The sequence below is a fragment of the Solanum lycopersicum genome, chromosome 8 (genome assembly GCF_036512215.1).
Source record: "Solanum lycopersicum chromosome 8, SLM_r2.1".
NCBI lineage: Eukaryota > Viridiplantae > Streptophyta > Magnoliopsida > Solanales > Solanaceae > Solanum > Solanum lycopersicum.
Window position 1 is genome coordinate 52,482,648 of NC_090807.1, and position 22,329 is coordinate 52,504,976.

Below are 22,329 nucleotides of genomic sequence, written 5' to 3' on the forward strand. Positions count from 1 at the left end.
TTGCGGATATGTAGCCGGTGATTATGGCTATGTGAAAATGGGTAACACAAGTTACTCAAAGATTGCGGGGATCGGAGAGATTTGCTTAAAAACAAATTATGCACATTAGTGTTGAAAGATGTGCGCCACGTACCTGATTTGCGGATGAACTTGATCTCGGGAATTGCTTTGGACCAAGATGGATATGAGAACTACTTTGCAAATAAAAAATGGAGACTCACCAAAGGGGCATTGGTGATTGAAAAAGGAGTTGCTCGTGGCACGTTATACAGGACAAATGCAGAAATATGCCAAGGTGAATTAAATGCAGCTCATGAAGAAAATTCTGCAGATTTATGGCATAAAAGAATAGGTCATATGAGCGAGAAAGGATTGCAAATTCTTTCCAAAAAGTCACTCATCTCTTTTGCCAAAGGTACAACGATAAAATCGTGTAACTACTGCTTATTTGATAAACAACATAGAGTCTCATTTAAGACATCATCTGAAAGAAAATCGAATATACTTGATTTGGTATATTCTGATGTTTGTGGTCCAATGGAGATAGAATCAATAGGAGGTAATAAATACTTTGTTACCTTTATTGATGACGCCTCTCGAAAAAAGTGGGTTTATATCTTGAGAACCAAAGATCAGGTGTTTCAAGTATTTCAAAAGTTTCATGCTCTGATAGAAAGAGAGACAGGTCGAAAGTTAAAACGTCTCCGAACTGACAATGGAGGTGAGTACACTTCAAGAGAATTTGAAGAGTACTGTTCAAACCATGGAATCAGACATGAAAAGACAGTTCCTGGAACCCCACAACACAATGGTGTAGCTGAGAGAATGAATCGCACCATTGTTGAGAAGGTGAGAAGCATGCTCAGAATGGCTAAATTATCCAAGACATTCTGGGGTGAAGCAGTTCGGACGATGTATTATCTTATCAATCGTAGTCTATCAGTTCCGTTGGAGTTTGACATTCCGGAGAGAGTTTGGACCAACAAAGAGTTGTCTTACTCGCACCTAAAGGTGTTCGGTTGCAAAGCTTTTGCACATGTACCGAAGGAGCAAAGAACCAAGCTAGATGATAAATCAGTTCCTTGCATATTCATCGGATATGGAGATGAAGAGTTCGGGTACAGACTATGGGATCTTGTAAAGAAGAAGGTCATCAGAAGTAGAGATGTAATCTTTCGAGAAAGTGAAGATGGAACTGCTGATGATCTATCCGAGAAGGCCAAGAAAAAGAATGGTATAGTTCCTAATCTTGTTACCATTCCTTCTTCTTCTAACCATCCCATAAGTGCAGAAAGTATGATTGATGAAGTTGCTGAGCATGAAGAGCAACCTGATGAGATTGTCGAGCAGGGGGAGCAACTTGGTGATAATACCGAGCAAATGGAGTACCCAGAAGAAGAACAATCTCAACCTCTGAGGAGATCAGAAAGACAAAGGGTAGAATCAACCAAATACCCTTCCTCAGAGTATGTCCTTATCAATGATGAAGGTGAGCCAGAAATTCTTAAGGAGGTGTTGTCTCATCCAGAAAAGAGCCAATGGATGAAAGCCATGCACTAAGAGATGGGATCTCTACAGAAAAATGGAACATACCAGCTAGTTGAACTTCCAAAAGGAAAAAGACCACTTAAGTGCAACTGGGTTTTTAAACTCAAGAAAGATGGAAATGGCAAGTTGGTGAGGTACAAAGCTCGATTGGTTGTAAAAGGCTTCGAACAAAAGAAAGGTATTGATTTTGATGAAACTTTTTCACCTGTTGTCAAAATGACTTCTATTCAAACTATTTTGAGCATAGCAGCTAGTCTAGATCTTGAAGTGGAGCAATTGGACGTGAAAACTGCATTTCTTCACGGAGATTTGGAAGAAGAGATTTATATGGAGCAGCCAGAGGGATTTGAAGTATATGGAATGAAACACATGGTGTGCAAATTGAATAAGAGTCTTTATGGGTTGAAACGGGCCCCAAGACAATGGTACAAAAAGTTTGACTCTTTCATGAAAAGTCAAACGTACACAAAGACCTATTCTGATCCATGTGTATACTTCAAAAGATTTTCTGACGACAATTTTATTATTTTGTTGTTATATGTGGATGACATGTTAATTGTAGAACAAGACAAAGAGCTGATTGCAAAATTGAAGAAAGATTTGTCCAAGTCATTTTACATGAAAGACTTGGGCCCAGCACAACAAATTCTAGGGATGAAGATTTTTCGAGAACGAACAAAAAGAAAGTTGTGGCTATCTCAAGAGAAGTACATTGAACGTGTATTAGAACGCTTCAACATGAAGAGTGCTAAACCTGTTAGCACGCCTCTTGCGAGTCATCTGAAGTTGAGCAAGCATATGTGTCCTACAACAAAAGAGGAGAAAGAGGGAATGGCTAAAATTCCTTATTCTTCAGCAGTGGGGAGTTTGATGTATGCGATGGTGTGTACAAGACCTGATATTGCTCATGCAGTTGGTGTTGTTAGCAGATTCCTTGAAAATGCTGGAAAAGAACACTGGGAGGCAGTTAAGTGGATACTCAGGTATCTAAGAGGTACCACAAGAGATTGCTTGTGTTTTAAAGGATCTGATCCAATCTTGAAGGGCTATACTGATGCTGATATGGGAGGTGACCTCGATAATAGAAAATCCACTACTGGATATTTGTTTACATTTTCAGCGGGAGCTATATCATGGCAATCAAAGTTGCAGAAGTGTGTCGCACTCTCTACAACTGAGGCAGAATATATTGCAGCTACTGAAGCTGGCAAAGAGATGGTATGGCTGAAACGATTTCTTCAAGAACTTGGATTGCATCATATTGAGTATGTCATCTATTGTGACAGTCAGAGTGCAATAGACTTGAGCAAGAACACCATGTACCATGCAAGGACGAAGCATATTGACGTGAGATATCACTGGATTCGTGAAAAGATAGAGGATGGATCTATGCAGGTCATAAAGATCCCTACTAGTGAAAACCCTTCAGATATGCTGACCAAGGTGGTATCAAGGGACAAGTTTGAGCTATGCAAAGAACTTGTCGCCATGTACTCAAGCTAGAAACCTAGAGCTACCTCCTTCAGGGTGAATGGGTCTGGAGGGGGAGATTTGTGGAGTCCATACCCATTGTAGATAAATATAGCAAAAATGGTTGAATTTTGTTTGTTGATTATTGTTAAAGTCAACAAATGTTGCAACAAAATTCAAAGCTCACCAGTTATTTTTTCAACTAAAATCTTAGCAAGATTTCTACATAGGTGAAAATGTTGAAATCTTGTGTTTCTTGTGATGTCATTGGTGACATCATTAGGAGTAGATTTTCGTATAAATAGAGAGCTCTTGCTCATTTCAAAATACACAAAAAAAAGAATTACAAAGGAGAGAAAAGAAGAGTGAGGCATCACAGAAGAAAATAATCTGTGAGGAAAAATAGAGAGTGTGAGCGGTATTGTAGTGAGGTGGAAAAATCAAAAGAGTTTTATTTCTTTTGAATGTGTAGTGGTCTTTGGAGTTTTACTCAGACATACAAGTGTAAAATCCTTACTATAGTGATATTTGTTGCTCCTCTCGGGTCGTGGTTTTTTCCCTTATTTAGGAGGGTTTCCACGTAAAATCTTGGTGTCATTATTTCTCTTTTATTCTCGTTGATTAACCGTATTGTTGTGTTCCGCATTTGTTGCCTTTATTACCGCAAATATTATTTCTGTTACGGATTTATTCCCAACAAAGCTAACAGAAACTTGTTAGAGACTCTCTTACTGTATATTGGAAGCTATGATCGACGAACGGGAGCAGCTGAATAGGTTGGCCAAGATCATTCAACTGAACATGTAAAATACCATCATCGTTTCCCCATCCGGAATGCATCATATATAATGGGACCCCTAGGTCGCATGGATTGTTCTTTGCTAGCACCAAGACTGAAATAATCAGAGATTAACAGGAAGGTTATCAAACAATTGTTAAGCTCACTTATGTATCTACATCAAATGTCATGCTAAAAGACTGTTTAGTTGAAGTTTTCAAATCCACAAAGTAAATTTATACAAGAAAGATCATATATCATAAGAGCTCAGTACTTGGTGAATTTTTTTATATGATATGAATCATCTCTTGACAATTTACCAGATTGGGTAGCTTGTTTTCATTTCATGGCCAGTTTTGAGGTAGTAGAGTAGAGGCAAAGATTGCGAATTTCAGTCTTGCTAAAGAAATGGACACATTACTCGACCCAAAACACTCACCACCTAGCCATAATAAAATTGGCAACAGCATAGTTAGAGCTAACTCAGGAAATGATACCACATTCTTCATCAGTCATCACCCTATAACTCTATCCATCTGAGTATGCAACACTTATTATGTTGTCAGTTAACCTTTCCTCTATCAGATATGGTAGAGGTATAAGTTTTGTGGTGGGTTTGTCATTCCCTCCATGGTCATGAGGATGTTGGGTATTGTTCTAGTTGAAGAAGTGCATGTTTTGGCGTTGGATGAAGTTGTGATGTTGAAAGTGGTAGTGGAGGTGGTTGAATTGTGACATGCTTGATTGATTGCTTATCAAGATTAGCGGAGTGTGGTAATAAGACTTGTGCATTGTCATTGATTTGGGAATGGGTTATAATGTTTATCTTTTTTGGAGTATTGAGATTTCTATAGGACATGGTATATTATACTTGAAGATTTAGTAATACGTGTTGCAGGACGTGTTTTATTATTATTATTTGTATATGGGCTGATTTGAAAGTGAAGTTGTAGTTTGGTTTGGTTGTGTGGTAGTATGTTTATGTTCCATATCAATTGAATTAGTTTGGTATTTGTGATAGTGAGAGTTTCCGTGTGGGAACTGTGATTTGTTCCCCAAAAGGTGGTATTTAGTTGACAATAGGCCTCCTGGATGAGATTACAGTACGACGGTCAATTGAGGTGTCTTTTCTTTCTCAAATCATTCATTGATAAAATTGGATACTGCTTGTTTGATGTGAGAGTGTGAGTGATAAAAATGAATAATCATCGAATAAAATTTTGATATCTTGTTTACTTGTTATGTTTGAAATAACTTATCTCATCATTTATACCATAGTGATAGAATAACTAGTCTCGGGATAATTAAGATAGGATAACTTTTTCCCAACCAAACAATCTATAACTCTTTGATATTGCTAATGTTGTTGTTTTTTTTGTAGTAAAGCAATTGCATAATATATTATTAATATGTTTTTTAGTTTAACCCCACTTTGCATTTGTATCCTTTTAACTTAAGGTGTGCACAACTATACATTTGAATTTGCATAAAATTAAACAGATAGACTTACACATCCTACATGAGATAAATTTTACCGAATACAGTACACCAGACCAAATGACAAGAGAAATGTCATTCACCTTTGGACAGGATTTGGAAGATCCATATTTCTACTCCCTTGAAGGAACAGATAAAGTGGTATATGGATGAAGTTCCTATGTGTTTTGCCAGTAAAGGATGTAAAAAATATGAAAATGACCGTTTTGCGATGGAACAAAATGACATGGACTAGAAAATCCTCACTGATTGATGACATGATAAATGGTTTCCAATATGGGAAGCTGCCTCTTCAAGTTACGAGACAACATCAGACGGGTTTGATTCAAATTGGAGTAACAGTTGTTATGCATCAATTCATAATACAAACTTCTAACGGTGCCATAACGGACACTACCGCAATCATATAAAGCTTGAATTTGGAAAAGAAGACATAAATTTAAAACATATACCTTTGTAATGAATGAAATGAAATGTATAGTTGCCAACATATCATTCAAAGTAGAAATGTCTTCCATCCAAAACATTCTTTGCAAGAGAAAATAGAATCGCTAACCTGCTTAGCGGCTCCATGAGCATGTAAAGCTTTGGTTTCCATGACCAGTACCACCAATGCCTTACCAAAACTCCAAATCCATGCTCTACCTTAACTATATTCTATTTACCTGTCCCATGCTTTTAACTACAAGCAGGCCATAGGAATTTATGCATACAGTTTCCAAAAAAAAATCGCTACATAAAATGGGTACTACCACTAATGTTGTAAACCAGGGGGGAAGATAAATGAGGAAAGACTTGTACATTTCCCCTGCAGCCATGTCAGCTTCATGCTGCTGTTGTTGAGACAAATGAACATCTCCCTTAGACTGGGATTGTCGAATAAATCCAAAGCTGCATAGTAAAGATTTTCTGGAATGCCTTCTATCTCATCCAAAGCTTTGATACATTTACGGATTGTAAATCTACCATCAACTTGAGGCATTACAACTGTCTGAAACTTTGAAGCAGCAATCATATCCCCCATAGCTTCTACCATAGCATCAATTATCTCTCTATCCCCGCAGTTCTGGCCTGAAGCAGGAACTATATCTGATGGACACTTTCTCTTCTTACCAGCTACAGTTCTTGTTGTAGTTTGTGGTAAAGTAGCAGTACTGTTTAAAGGAGTTGATGAAGGAGGAGCCAAGTTGCCACTGTCTTTAAATGAGATATCTATCCCAGCAGATTTGTCCAGCCCTTCATAGTGACTTGATTGGGCATACTTCCCATCAGCACCCGAGTCAGCAAATATTGTGCACAGCTGCTCATAGATAGGGCACTCCTTGGTTTTACTCGATTCAGGCTTCGGCTGAGCCTGTTTTCCATGAATCTGTTAGGAAAATTGGGGGAGGGGGAATTGAAAACACAAGCATATATAGAAAGAGACTGAGAAATACCCCGATGTCTTCCCATAGGTCAAAACCAATGTAGCAAGAATCATCCAAAGCATCATTTTGATCAGAAGCAGATTTAAGGTTGTAATAACGAGTTCGCAACACATCAAGGTGCTTTCTTAGTTGGTTGTTATTGAAATGAAGATTTGTCTGTCTATTAAATTCATCACGTATATAATTCCAAGTTTTCTTGTCAAAGACATTGTTCGGCCGGTTCCCCAGCTTAATCTGCTCAACAACAAGGTCAGCAAAAACCTTGTCCAGGGAGGGTGTCCATCTTGTTCTCAAGCGTTCTTGTTTATGTTGCATTTCATTCGCTTCAGAATCCATCTGTAGTGTCAAGGACATCATTACAAGTGGGAATGCATTAATAACCAACATATAAACAAATTTATAGGATAAGGCTACAAACATTAGGTATCCTGCTTTGCATGTGTATCATAGTAATGTCAAGTATCATATCAGTTGCCTGCTCAACGAACCAACCTGGCTTGGGGCTCAGCCCCCTATATTTTAGCTCGGCTCAACTCAACTCGTTTTTGGTCAAATTTTGGCTAGTTGAAAGCAGTCACAACAATCCTTATATGAGAATAATGACACAAAATGAGTAGAAAGTTCAGATATGTTTAATTTATCCATGAAAATTATAGTATCTGCATGCAAGGCATGTATTTCAAACCAACTGAAGACTAATGGAAACCACTTCTCCACAGATTCAAGAACTGATCTATACCTTCAATTTTACGCCCTTTCTGAGAGTCATTCTTCATACAACTAAAACAGTGATGGGAAGCAACTAAAAAAATAACAACTGAGGCAGAAAGTGAGCAGTCTATGCATAAAACAATTGTCTGTGATACAAGAATTTGTTGCCTAAAAATGACAAAAACAAATTGTCATACTACTAACAGAAAAATCAACATGTGCCACCATATTACTATATTTGTCCATAAAAGTAATTCTAGAGAAAATGTATCTCAGCTCATCCAAGAAGGAAATGAATGCTCAAAATGTGAAATGAAGGGCCTTAAACCAAATATATAGACTTAATTCTAATTTTCATTCTTGTGCCAAACTTTTAAGGAAAGATCAAGCAGCTAGTGGACGTTTCAATGGTCACTATGACCATTGGAGTATACTGATGGGGAAAAAATTAAGGTCAAAGGAGTATTGGCCAATTATCCAGGACGACATCGGTGCTCCGACAGAAGGCGAAACTTTGACAAATGCTCAAAAGGCATAGTCCGAAGCAAGAAAGCTGAAAGATTTGAGGGCAAAATATTAGTTTTTTCAGGCTATTTTCAGGCTGTTGAACGTCTCATCTTAGAAACTATTATTTGCAAAGGAACTTCAAAAGATATCTAAGACTCCATTAAAAAGAAACATCAAGGCACTGCCAAAGTGAAGCACGCACAGCTTTAAGCCTTGGAAGCGATTTTGAGACTTTGCAGATAAAGGAGAGCCTGTAATGAGTTATTACACTAGAATAATGGAGATCAACAACAAAATGTGATTCCACTGCGAGAAGATGAAATGTCACAATTGTGGAGAAAATATTGTGCTCTTTGACGCTGAAGTATGATTATGTTGTTTGCTCCATTGAGGGGTCAAAAGATATAGATGAGTTATCACTTGACGAGAAGCAAAGCTCCTTAATGCTGAATGAAGAAGACTGCAACAATTCAACTTCTGATAAGCAGGCCTTGAAGGCTTATACTTTTATTTCTTCCAATTCTAGAGGAAAGGGTAGAGGTAGAGGAACAAGGAAAGGAGATCGAGGAAATATAGATAGGTGCAGCAAAGATGCATCGGGAATTTAAGAGCCAATGATGACTACAGCAAAGGCAGAGGGAGAGATTTTGACAAATCAAAGGTAAAAATTAAAATGTTATCTTTGCCAAAAATTTGGTCATTATCGTACTCAATGTCATACTAGGTCTGCCTAATGAGAAAAGAAAAAAAAAGTCAAATTTTGCTAAGAATAAAGAAGGAGAAACCTATTCAATTGTGGTTCACGCTAAAACGAGCTTTAGGAGCAAGTTATTTGGTACATGGATACTGGCTACAGTAACCACCACGTGATTGAAAGTAAATCTTCTTTTGCTGATTTAAATGAAAACTTCCGGTGGGCACTTAGTTCCAGTGCAATCTCAATTGTGAATGTGATGGAAAAGGGTGATATACATTTTAGAGCCAAGTGCAAGACTTATATCGAATGTGTTCTAGTTCCTGTTTTGAAATGCAATTTATTGAGTGTCAATCAACTGGTAGAAAAAGAGTTCATCACCTTAAGGAATGACACATGTGAAATTTATGATCCATCTAGAAGAGTCATAGCTATTAAAATGTTCAGAACTGCTCTATGGTGGAAAGTGAAAAATCCTTCATGGTTATTTTCGATGTGGTCACTTGAACTTTGGTGGCTTGAAGATCCTTCAACGGAAGACGGTGCTTCCTGAAAATGTTGTTCCCTCCTGAATTTGTGAAGAATGTGTTGTTGGCAAACAATATCATTCTTAGTTTCCTAATAGTAAGTCATGGAGAGCTAAGGAGGTACTGTGGTTGGTGCACTCGGATATCTGAGGGCCAATAAATCTAATCTCTAAGGGTGGTAAAAATATTTTATTCACCTTTATTAACGATTATTCCAGGAAGACTTGGGTGTATATTTTACAGTAAAAGACTGATACTTCTAACATATTTAAGAAGTTGCTAAGCTCATGAGGAGAATGAGACAGGAAGAACTAGTATGAACTTTCACACAGATACGGCGGGGGATACTGCTCTGAGGTATTTGATGATTTTTGTGGGACTCGTGACATTTGGAAAGTGCTCACAACAGCATATACACCACAACTAAATGGTGTGGCAGAGAGGAAGAATAGAACCATTCTCGACACAGTTGTTAGCTTGTTGGCTCGAGGAAGAGTTCCAAAGCAATTTTGGTTGGAAACAGTGAATTGAAGCATTCACATCTTGAATAGAACTAGTTTTGCTCTTCGAGATGCTACATCTAAGGAAGCTTGGAACGAAAGGAAAGCGGCAGTAGACCACTTTGAAAATTTTGAGTCCATATGCTTATGCACATATTCCAAAAGTAAAAAGAAATTATCTTGACAATAGAGGTGAGAGATGTGTTTTGTTGGTGTAGTTCCAAGGCGTACAAGATGTAAAATCCATTAACAAAGATACACAGACCAGCAGAGGTGTTGTTTTTTGATGAAGAGAGCATTTGGGATTGGAATATGAAGCAGCTTACTCCAATCTTAGTAGATAATCAAGGCAGAGAAGTAGCTGCAATACATTAAATTTATGAAATTTCTACTCCAGCAAATGTTATCCTCTTACCACCAACTTTGGAAGTAACTGATGCAGCGGATAAGTCACTTCGTCGTGCTTGCAGAAGGTCGACATGGATGATGGATTATAAGGTAACAGGAATTGATGTTATCGAAGATGTTTCTCACTTTACATTGTTTGTAGATAGTGATCCTACATCTTTTGAGAATGTTAGGAGAAATGGAGAAAAGTAATGGATGATGAAATTGATGTTATTGAAAGAAATGGCACTGGGGAGTTGTCAGATCTTCCAAATAGACACAAAAATATTGGTGTCAAGTGGGTCTACAAGACGAAACTGAAAGAAAATGGTGAAATTGTCAAGTACAAGGCGTGATTGGTGGCTAAGGGATACAAGCAGGAGTATTGGTGTGGACTACACTAAAGTTTTTGCTCCAGTTGCAAGCCATGACTTATATGATTATAATGGTGATTGTCGTGCTGACACAAAATTAGTGGCTTGTCTTTCAATTGGATGTCAGATCAGCTTTCCTGCATGGATACTTGGAAGAAGAGATATTTATTGAACAGCCTTTGGTTAAATTAAAATTGGAAATGAGCATAAGGTATACAAATTGAAAAGGGTTCTTTATGGACTAAAACAAGCTCTGCGAGCTTGGTATAGTTGCATTGTGGCTTACTTTCTAAGAGTTGGTTTCCTCAAAAGTCCATATGAGCACTCTCTTTTTGTTGAAATTGGATAATCTGGGAGAATACTCATTGTGTGTTTATATGTTTATGATCATATATTTACCAAAAATGATCGTGTCATGTTTTCTGATTTCAAGAGGTCTATGATGATTTGAATTTGAAATATCTGATCTTGGTAAGATGCATTAATTTCTTGGTTTATAAATAGTGCAATTGGATGATGGGATATTTGTTTCCCAACAGAAATATGCGCGGAAAACTTTAGACCAATTCAAGATGAAGAATTGCATCTTTTCAATACTCCAATTGAGTTTGGCCTAAAGCTAAGCAAAGATGTAAAAGGAGATAGGTTATACAACACATACTACAGACCATCTGCAGGTAGCCAGATGCATCTTACTGCTACAAGGCCCGACATCATGTATGTTGTAAGTCTTATAAATAAATATATGGAGAGCCCGACAGAAGTTCACCTGCTAGTTACTAAGAGAATCCTTCACTACTTACAAGGAACTAAGGATTTTGCTTTGTTATGTAAGAAAGGTGAGAAATTTGGTTTGTTAAGTTTTGCTGATAGTGATTATGCAGGAGATCAAGATGACAAAAAGAGCAGTCCAGGCTATGTTTTTATGCTTGGCACAGGGTTGTTTCGTGGTCTTCCAGGAAGCAAAAAATTGTCACTTTATCGAGTACTGAAGCAGAATCTGTTGATGCTAAAACTTGTGCTTGTCAAGTTGATTGGCTGAGAAGAACTCTTGAAGAACTACAATTCAAACAAGAAACGAGAAACTACAATTTTCAGCAACAACAGCTCTGCCGTCAAGCTATCCGAAAATCTTGTGCTATATGGAAGAAGCAAGCATATTGATTATTGATGTAAGGTATTATTTTCTACAAGATCTCAACAATGAAGGAATAATAGAGTTAAAATATTGCTGAAGTCTAGACCAACTAGCAGATATTTTCACAAAACCTCTCTAGTTACTTTCTTTCCAAAGCCTGATAAGATCATTAGGACTTAACACCATGGAATAAGTAAAGAAATTGGAGATAAACTGAAGCTTGAAAGCTTGTAATTTAAGGGAATACGTTAGGAAACGAAATGTATACATTTAGTTTGTCCTATTCTCTATAAAGTAGTTTTAAAGTGGGCTATTGTCGAGTTTTTAGGAGAAAATCTTGTGAGATGATTCCTAAATTTTAACTAAAGTTTTTCTCTGTGCTTTTGCTTATTAAACTGCATAGCAGCATTTTTATCCGCGAGTTGATAGATTTCTTTTCTATTATACTGCCAGTCTCTTCTCTATCGTCTTTTCGCTTACAGATTTCTCGAGGCTTATTTTTTCCTTATCAAAATTCACATCCTAAATGAAAAGCAATACATTGAAGCATAGAAAGGAATCAAATCAGAAACAAAAGTAACATCAATAAAATTCCAAATATGATGGCTCTATGTAAAGTCACTCTAGTTGAACCACCAAATTACAAGCCCTAATAGTTAAAGGAACAGTTAAAACTTGATGAGAAATCTCAGAATCACATTATCAACAATCAGATCTAAAGGAACGAATTAAGAAGAGAAAACTAAAAAGAGGAATTGAAGAAGCATACCCCACAATCAGAATCATGCCGAATGCGCTTGTGAGATCCAGCTACCAACCCAGCAATTGCCTCCATTTCTTTTCCTCAACAAACAGCTTAATCAGTCTTCATTAACTTCTGCTTCTTACCGTTCCGTTTTGTATGTTTCTCAGAATTTCTCCGTTTTAGTATTAAATTAAACCGGTACCCAGAAATGGGCTTTAGGTTTGTTTACAGGTACAAGATGCTTTTAAACTCTTTTAATGATTTACCATTTTAAAAAAAAAAAAAAAAACAATATGGACATCATTAATAAAATAAATAAATGAAATTATACTTGTAATACATTTTGAATTCAATACATTATACATATTGTAAGAATTTTACAATGCACATTGTGAATATATAATTAAGTATTTTTTATACAATACTATATTTTAACATCGTTAATAAGAGGAAAAAATAACAATTATAATATATTTAAATTCAATGTATAACAATTATAGTTATGTTTCAATGCACGTGTTGAATATATAACTAAAATATTTTTGATACAGATGTATTTTAAGTATTATGTGAATATTAAATGCTTCAGTATAATTTAAATTAATTTTACGTTGTTAAAATGTATTATATTTGTTGGAATAATAACAATCGAATTTATAACTATGTATAATATTAAATTTAAATTACTACAAAATACTTCTTATCTGACAAAACATTAATTTTGTCCTTCATATCAAAATATATATATATATATATATATATATATATATATATATATATATATATATATATATATATATATATATATATAAATAAATAAGGATCTTCAATCAGCCTATGTGGCATGCCTCAATGATGAGAAAAATATATAATTTTTATTTTAACAAAAAGAGTTTTTTAGATTTTTTTTTACACAATAATATTATGTGTATATATATATATATTTCTATTAATAAATTAGTTAATGAGCATTACACCTTCTAACTCCTAACCTTTCATATTCATAACCTTCAAAATATTTAATAAAAAAATTATAACTCGTAAATATTACACCTATAAAAACCCACTTTGAGATATTCCATGATGGTCATTTTATTTTTATTTTCCTTATTCTTCATTTTTTATACCATTGATTTGTTAATTTTTATTTTTTTTGTCTTCTTTGATCTGATTTTTGCAGGAAAGGGATGTATAATGAAAAATGTTATATATTTTGCATATTTTAATTTTGTGAGGTAAAATGATTTGATATGTCTAATTATCATTAGCACTTTGTTTAGTTGTAATTACATATATATTTGATATTATTAGGTTGAGTTGTTGATGATACAAATCATTATTCTTTTATAGAAAAAATAATTTGTTCATTTTCTTTTTTGCTTCTCGTTGTAGTTTTTTGAGATTTTTTTTTCTTAATCTTGTAGTTTCTACCGACACTGATTGTCTTTATTCACTTAGTAAATTTGAAGAATCGTATATTTTAAATATTTTTGCTTGATTAGTTAATTAATTTTATGTATGTTTGCTGGTATTATTGTATGGATTGTTTATAGTTCTCCGGTTAAATCACTAATGTAACAAGAGTTGATTGGTTCTTTATCAGATTAATTAGTTAATTGAAAAAACGTCAATATATCTTATTTCTGATTGCGTCTAACAATATCATCCTCCTCACTAGCTATGAAATTGTTATACAAATATATAATAAATATAAGTAATAAAAAAAAGTAATATATCATATCTCAATATAAAGTAAATAAAATACTAAATATTAAATTCAAATATTATATAGCTAAGAATCAAATAAATCGATTCCTGTTATAGTTTCGTATCTCACAATCACATAACAATGATATGGTAAAAATACATAATTTTAACGTTGCATTATTTTTTATATTATTCATATATAATTATTATTTATAGGTCAAATGTTTCACAATTTTGAGAATTTAATCAGCAAAAAATTAAATATTTTTTAATTTTATTTTAAAACATTCGTACGATTACTTTTTTTTTTGGTTGATAATTTCAAAAGAAATTCTATTCCTTTTGACTAACTTTTTAATTCTGTGTCCCTTTTTAAATTTATTTTTAATTAATTTTTCTCTTAATAGATATCTCTCCTATAATATAAAATAAGAGAAAAAGTATATATTGTTCAAAATAATAGTAATTACTAAAAATAATGTTTATTAGAAGCATATTTGGAGACTTTTAATTATTTAAAAATTTTAAAATGAGGTAAAAAGAAAATATGTCATATAATAAAATAAATCATAAAAATGATGGAGGATTTTACTTAAACATATTTTTGTTTATTAAAAAAACATGTCACATTTTTTTTACATTTTTCTCTTATTTTTATATATTTATTTTTAATTTTATTTTTATCATAAACTCACACCTCTTCATCTTTCAAAACCTCTATACTTGATTAATACTTATTAGTAATACCTATAACTTCCAACTTTATACCTTCATAACCCCAAATTACTTAATGTTTAAATTTGTGACATCTTAAAATCACATCAAAAAAAATTTCTAACCAAATATATTTATGTTTAGCTTAATTGTCCTCTACTTTAATCTTGTAATGCAAAATTTATCGACAAAGACTTCTTTGTATAGTTATTTTTACTTCTAATAAGAATGATACAAAATAAGATATATAAAAGCGAATAATTGATTTGTTTTTTTCCATGAAATTATAAGAGCAAGATCATTACTTAAAGTAAGACAAAAACAATTCTTGAAAACATTAAAATGTATTTGTAGATACGCTCAGCGGCGGGAGATAATCAAAATTATTATGAAGTTATTTTTAAATTTTAAATAAAATATGAATCATGAAAAATATAATAAAAATTAATTAAGAGAATTCATTTAAACATTTTGCTTAAATTAATAAAAGGCTTAAGACAAGCTAACTTGATTATGTTAAGATTTGATGCTAATTGTTACTGTTTTACAAAAATATATATAAATTAGTAAAAATACTAAAGACGAGCAAACTTCATTCTCTTAATTACGATGCTAATTGTTTATGTTTTCTTAATAGAATTAAATAAGCAAAGACTAAAAAATAAAAGAAAATAAAAAATAAAAAAGGAGACTAAAAATAGCGTTGAAATAAAAAAATTTAAAAAAAACTTAAAATTATAGAAGAAAATTTATCAAGGAAAAAATTATTACAGATAATCATTTCAAATATACTTATTACTTAAACATTCATCCTCCATTATAATGATTTTAAAAATTTACTTAACTTTTTATCCTACACTTTAATTATAAGAAAATATTATTTATCGTTAATAATTATAAATATTCATATTATTTGTGAACGGTTTTTTTATGTTTACTTTATTCAGAAAAAATTCAAGAATCTAATTATAAGTTTTTTTTAATCTTAACATAAAACCTTTTATCATTCATCTATAATTGTTCATTTGTTACTTATATTATTATTCATTTTAACAATAATATATTATTTTTATGTTAATTCTATATCACTAAAAATTATTTTACCGAACTAAAATCATGTATCACCCATTTTCTTTCAAAAAATCAATTATACAGGGAACTTTATATCTTAATATATAAATATTGAATTGCTTTTTTTATGTCTTCAAATTATAGGTAGCTTATCTATTACGAATAATTTTTCATATTTCTAAGTCTGTTTTTGAATTTATTACTATTTTAATGCTTTTGATATTTTTTAAAAAATTTAAAAGACTAAAAATCTCACTTTAAATTTTTAACAAAACATCAAAGTTAGCCATATTTAATTTTGAGAACTCATTCAAATGGATAATGAAGTCATAAATTCTTAATTATATATTATAACTAACATAAAATAATAGGTACTATTCAACCAAAAAAAGTATAGATATTTGACCGTACATGTATTTATTTTTTGATAAAATTAATTCATATATTGAGTTGAAATTACAAAGCTAAATGATAAAATTTATTAACAAATCTATTTGAATTTAAAAATTAAATAAAAATGAAAACTTTTAGATACCGCGCGGCTAAGTTTATTAGTTCAAAAATAAAAGATGAAAACGGAGGTTATATTTACAACTACATGAATAATCTCTAATGTAGTTAAACAAGAATTAATGATTTTGATGACTCTTCGTTTACGCTGTCATCATTTAAGTTTTCATTTGTTATTTATTGGAAATGAAAAAAGCTATGAACACACACAAAAAAATGGAGGTTACAACTACATGAATCATCTTTAATGTTGTCATGTTTACTTTAAGAATTTATATATAAAAATATTTTTAAAAATATTTTATAAAAAATATATAGGAAATTAAGGTGGAAAAAACTTGATTTTTTAAAATCTTTTGGATTAATTGGAGAAAAAATTGGGCTCCAAATATAAACTCTAAAATTTAAATAGTCATTCAAATGCATTTATATTTTTGAAATCTTACATTTCATCATTTATTACAAAGTTGTCATACGCAAACATTCAATAAGGAATAAAGATAAAATTATTTTATTTCTTAATGCAAGTGCAAATGAAAAAGGTGACATATAATATGGGATCGGAGGGGGGTGGGGGGACTATTAATTACTTCTTACTTATGGCTCAAGTTTACTTGTAGCACAAGTAATATCATGAATAATATTTAATGATAATAGATCTCATCCGTATATTGGTTATTTGACGGATATACCAAATTTAGTTTTAACCTTTATAAATTGGTCATCCCTTCACCTATTAGTGTTATAACATATAATCTACAATAATTTCATTGCTGATGGTCGTGATAACTTAAGTCTAGGCAAGGAGATAAAAATCAATTTACGATTAATGCTTTCGCTTTTCTTTGAGATAATGTCTTCCACGTCAAATATGTACCCTAATAATCTCTATGTAAGATAATCACATTTAAAATCCTGATATATATTAAAGTATTTAATCTTACATGTAGCATTAGAGGCAAGATTGTTTGAACGGATAATCTTCATATATAAAATAAATAAAAAATTATGTATTGGTCTTATCTTAGCGTTTGATGGCATGTATTGGTGACAAAACTACCCAGAGATCCTTTATAGGATTTGTGGTCTTATAATTAAAATATGTTTGAAGTAGATCTCTTTCCTCCAACCCATTTATAATTTTTAGGGAAAGCAAAAGTTGCAATGCCCAATATTTGTCCGGTACTGATTAGCTAGTTTGTTATATTAGTGCACCTTTGGTGCACATCCAAAAATTTGCATATCTTTAATTTTATCCACGATCTATTTATAGAATATACAATCGTCTTTTCATATAATTACTCCATCAGTCCAAATATACTTACCCACTAGATGTCCAACAAAATTATATATATATATATATATATATATATATATATATATATATATATATATATATATATATATTCTATTTCTCTTTTATGTGGTTTTTTAAAAAAATTATTTTAAAATACATAAAATATTATGACTTTATATTTAATTATTTCCTCATTAAAAAAACATAATACTAACATTTATCCCCACTATAAAAGTATATATATAAACATTCTATTTCTCTTTTATGTGGGTTTTTTTAATAAAAAAAAATATTTTAAAATACATTAAATATTATGACTTTATATTTTTAATTATTTCCTCCTTAAAAAAACATAAAACTAACATTTATCCCCACTATAAAAAGTAATCAGTTGCTCGTCATTAACTGTTGAAAAAAAATCAATAACTCATAATTAATGTCGTCCAAAATTTTCTGCGGAAATAAAATTCTTTCTCCTTCCCTATAATTAACATTTTGTTATAAAATTAAACTCACAAGAATATAATCATAAAGAGAAAAATATAACAAAAGTACGAAAAGAGAAATTTTTCTTCTTATTCAAGTGTATCTTAGTCTCAAATGTATATATTACAATAGTGAATGAACAACCCTATTTATAGGTTGAGAAATCACTCCAAAAATCACCATATTAAGTATCATAATAAATAGATACACTTTTATCCAAAAGGTTCACGAAACCTAACTAGTGAATATGGATAGTTGTTCATGAACTAACTTTATGGACTATCCACTCATTCAATGTATTTATAAAACTCCCCATTGGATGTACATAGATAGTGTGCCTCGTTAAAACCTTACTAAGAAAAACTCAGTGGGAAAAAAGTCTAGTGATGGAAAAAGAGTACACATATCTTTTGATACGCACTATTTGTTGCCTCATTAAAAACCATGCCAGGAAAACTCAGTGGGACAAAACCTCGGTCAAGGAAAAAAGAGTGCAACACGTATTATAATCTACCTGATTAAAACATCACTTAATTTCTTGCGATGATGTCTCCAATCTTCGTACATTGTGATTGATATGTTCTTTTTCAAAGAGAAACCACACATTTCCTGAATATAGTGTGACATTTGTCTCAACCAGACGCACTCTCGACTTGCTTCATGGATGGCTTTTATTTCTGCATAGCAACATTTGCTTCATTGATCGCCAGGATATTATTGTCTCCACATGCAAACCCATAGCGTGCTTGAGATAGAGCTTTATGCGGATCAGATAAATATTTTGCATCTGCGTAACTAATCAACATTGTCATGGATTCCTCGGAATAGAATAAATCCCTAACTATGGTCCTTCGAGGATATTCAATCATGTGCTCAACACCATTTCAATTCCTTTTATCGGGGAAAAACTGAATCTTGCCAGTAAATTTACTTCAAAACAAATATCTGGTCAAATATTATTAGTAAGATGTACTAGTGCCCCGATTGCACCAAGATATGGAGTTTCGTCACCAAGAAGCTCTTCATCCTTCTTTTGAGATCAAACTGAATCATTAATGTCAAGTGATCTCATAATCATTGGGGTACTCAATGAATGTGATTTATCCATATAAAAACGCATCAAAACATATCTCTGTATGTTAAATGATGGACAAATATTTCATTCGCTTATCAATCTGTAGGTCAAGACAACATTCTGTCTTACCAAGACCTTTTCACCATTTCAAACACTAAACAACTTTTAAAAGCTCTTTAAGAGTGCTAATGACGTTCAAGTCATCAACATACACAACTATAATAACAAATTTGTATCTTGACCTTTTCATAAAAATTCAAGGATAATTAGGGTCATTCTTTTTGTACCATTTTCTTCCTTGATTATTTCAATCTATATAAGGATTCTTAAAGCTTTATTGAAAAAGTTCTCTTCAAACTTTATATGCTTCAGACACCTCGATTGCTTCAAGGATTTTCATATAACCTTCATTGTCTAGTTAGACATTACAATTATTCTTTACATACATTCAAGTTTTTCATATATTGCCAAATTAAAACAAACCTCATTGCATCCACCATAGAAGAAAACATCTCCAATAATGTCAGGATTTTTGCGACAAACCTTTATTCTCCAAGGCACAAACCGTATTTTGATATCTTACGATTATACTATCGCATAATAATTTATTTGTACCCCACTGACATTATACCTTGATTCTTGGACTATCACTCCAAAATGTGACTTTTCTAAGTGAAACAAAATATACTTGAATTATGTATTTTACTTGGCCATTCATTTATCTGTCCACACTCTATGACAGATTTGAATTCAAGATCCTCGTCACAGTTTATATCATTGAGTGCTACCTTATATCAAAGATACCTTCGATAGTTATTTGATATCGATTCCAACAAGACATAACTTATCGGGATCTCTTCATTAATTTTTCATCATTTTTCAGGTACCTGAATCGTTTTCCGAGGTTTTATGAAGTGTTATGTCATGGTGCTCTCTTATAGCACTTGCCTCATTATTATGAGCATATTGATCATTTGCTTCTCTCCTTCTTCAAGGAATTCTATATTTGGAACCGATTGGTCTATTACGTTTTCGACATATCATAGACTCTGTCCTTCAAAGACTTCACATTGGAGCATTTGCAACTGAATTATATCATAGGGTCAGTAAATTCATCTGGCAATAGATTTGCAACATTATGCAAATGAATTATCACTTGAACTTCAAGTTCACATTTTCTTTTAACAAGGATTTAGATAATTCATAATAAACCTCACACATAATTTTCAGCTGTCAAAATCATCTCTCCCCCTAATGTTAGAAAATCTAACATTCATCTCAATCTTATTTGGGAATTCATCTTTGTGCATGGTGGAGCAATTAAAATCATAATCACACATTCAAACATTTAGATGAAATTATTTGGTTCCTGACCCTGAACCAATTTTAATGGGGAAACCTTGTTGGCTTGATGTATACACGTTTTGCTACATGTTAAATAAATTTATCTCATACCAAATCTTATATGAAAGTTTTGCTTTCATACCCATGGTTTAGCTATAATTAGAGGCATACAATTTCTGTTGAACCAACCAACATTATTATTATAATTTCATAGTTGAAATTATGCTCTTAATTTAACAATTGAGCAAACAACCTTACAAACACCAATTTGTAAGTTGACCAACAACACATTCCTTCTCATAATCAACTTGTTGATTTGTATACAAGGGCAATGACACGAGCACAACATCAATATCTTTCTAATCTCCAAATTGCTATTTTGTGATCACTGATATCAATTTGAGGGAAATTTAAGAAAAAATTATAATTGTATAGTAATCAGAAAATATATTCATTTTTAGAATATAATTGATTTATAAAGTATACATTTATAATCATATATACTCATTAGAATATAACTCTAACCCTACAATTACATAGCTATAAATATTTGCTTTTCTACTGTATCATTAGAAGAGAGAGAAAACTATATTCATAATATCTTATATCTTTCTAGTATGATATGATTAAGGATTTTAATATCTCAAAAGGACATAGTGGGATGGATCAAATCTTTTCATATGTTTGACTAAAGGTTTCAAGTTAAGTCTTTAAAATGAAATTTTTAAGAAAATATATTTTACTTTGAATTCGTTATCTGATGGAATCCCTCGAAATAAACGAACAAACTCTTTCAATTTTGTTGTTTCAGCTTGATCATCCCCGACAACTCATGTATTGTTATTCAATTTTTGTTGGTAATGCATCATTACCGATGAACTATTATTGGTTTTCATCTTTGATAAAAGACATATTCTTAATAATGCTTAGCAATAGTAAACATCGTAAATCTGAATAAGCTAGAGGATTTCGACATGCCGTAGAAGGTGAATCATTTTGAGTAAATCATATATCAAAATATTCATATATAAAAAAAAACTCATGTCTAAAATTTGAAACGATTTAGAGGAGATATGGATTGGTCGATATTGAGAATATACGGTAAAACCTCACTAAATTAATAAAGGTGAGACCATGAAATATTATTATTTTGTAGAGGTATTATTTTATTGATAAACTAATATTTATTAATTTAAAGAGTGTTTTGAGATTCAATGAATAATAATTTTGATTATATCAAAATAACTATAACTTACTAATTTATGTATCATATTTATCGAATTCACATAAAAATAAATTACTATACATAAAGTACAACGAATCCGTCAAAATCATTGTATCATATTAAATTATGTTTCATACTTATTAACTCACATAAAAAAATAAAATAATTATACATAAAGTATAACATATGTGTATAATTCATTGTAATTTAATTATTTGTTAATTATCCATTTGAAAGATTAGTGTTTTGGATGCTATTAATATTACAATAACGGCTTGGACGACAAATATTAAAGAAGAGACAATAGCAAATTATTTTCGGCAATACAAAACTCATTTGGAGATGAGATCTTTTAGAATTTAAATGAACTCACTTGTGAAAACGTCATTCATGGACTTGAGGTCATGTTTAATGATCTTGAGTACCGCAATAAAATGAACGTTAATAACCTATTAGATTATTGAGTAAATATAATACATATTCAGAGGTCTAGAACTTAGAAGAAATTATAAATACCATCTAGAAAAAATGTCGACGGTGAAATTGAAGATGAAACAATACATTTGGAACCAATTATACGATAAACTTATTGCATCT

General features: G+C 31.9%; 1 protein-coding gene across 2 annotated transcripts; it reads right to left on the minus strand.

The window, feature by feature from the left end:
* Positions 1-5,731: 5,731 nt before the first annotated feature.
* LOC101248504 (L10-interacting MYB domain-containing protein) lies at positions 5,732-12,543 on the minus strand. 2 transcript variants are annotated; one of them, XM_004245016.5, is made up of 3 exons: positions 12,328-12,543; positions 6,730-7,056; positions 5,732-6,647 (listed from the first exon to the last, which is right to left on the minus strand). In XM_004245016.5, the coding sequence occupies exons 1-3, from the start codon at positions 12,391-12,393 to the stop codon at positions 6,048-6,050; spliced, it is 993 nt and encodes a 330-aa protein (XP_004245064.1). In that variant the 5' UTR covers positions 12,394-12,543; the 3' UTR covers positions 5,732-6,047. The 2 variants fall into 2 exon arrangements, with proteins under 2 accessions (XP_004245064.1, XP_069144146.1); XM_069288045.1 differs by lacking the exon at positions 12,328-12,543 and adding an exon at positions 7,139-7,305.
* Positions 12,544-22,329: the final 9,786 nt, after the last annotated feature.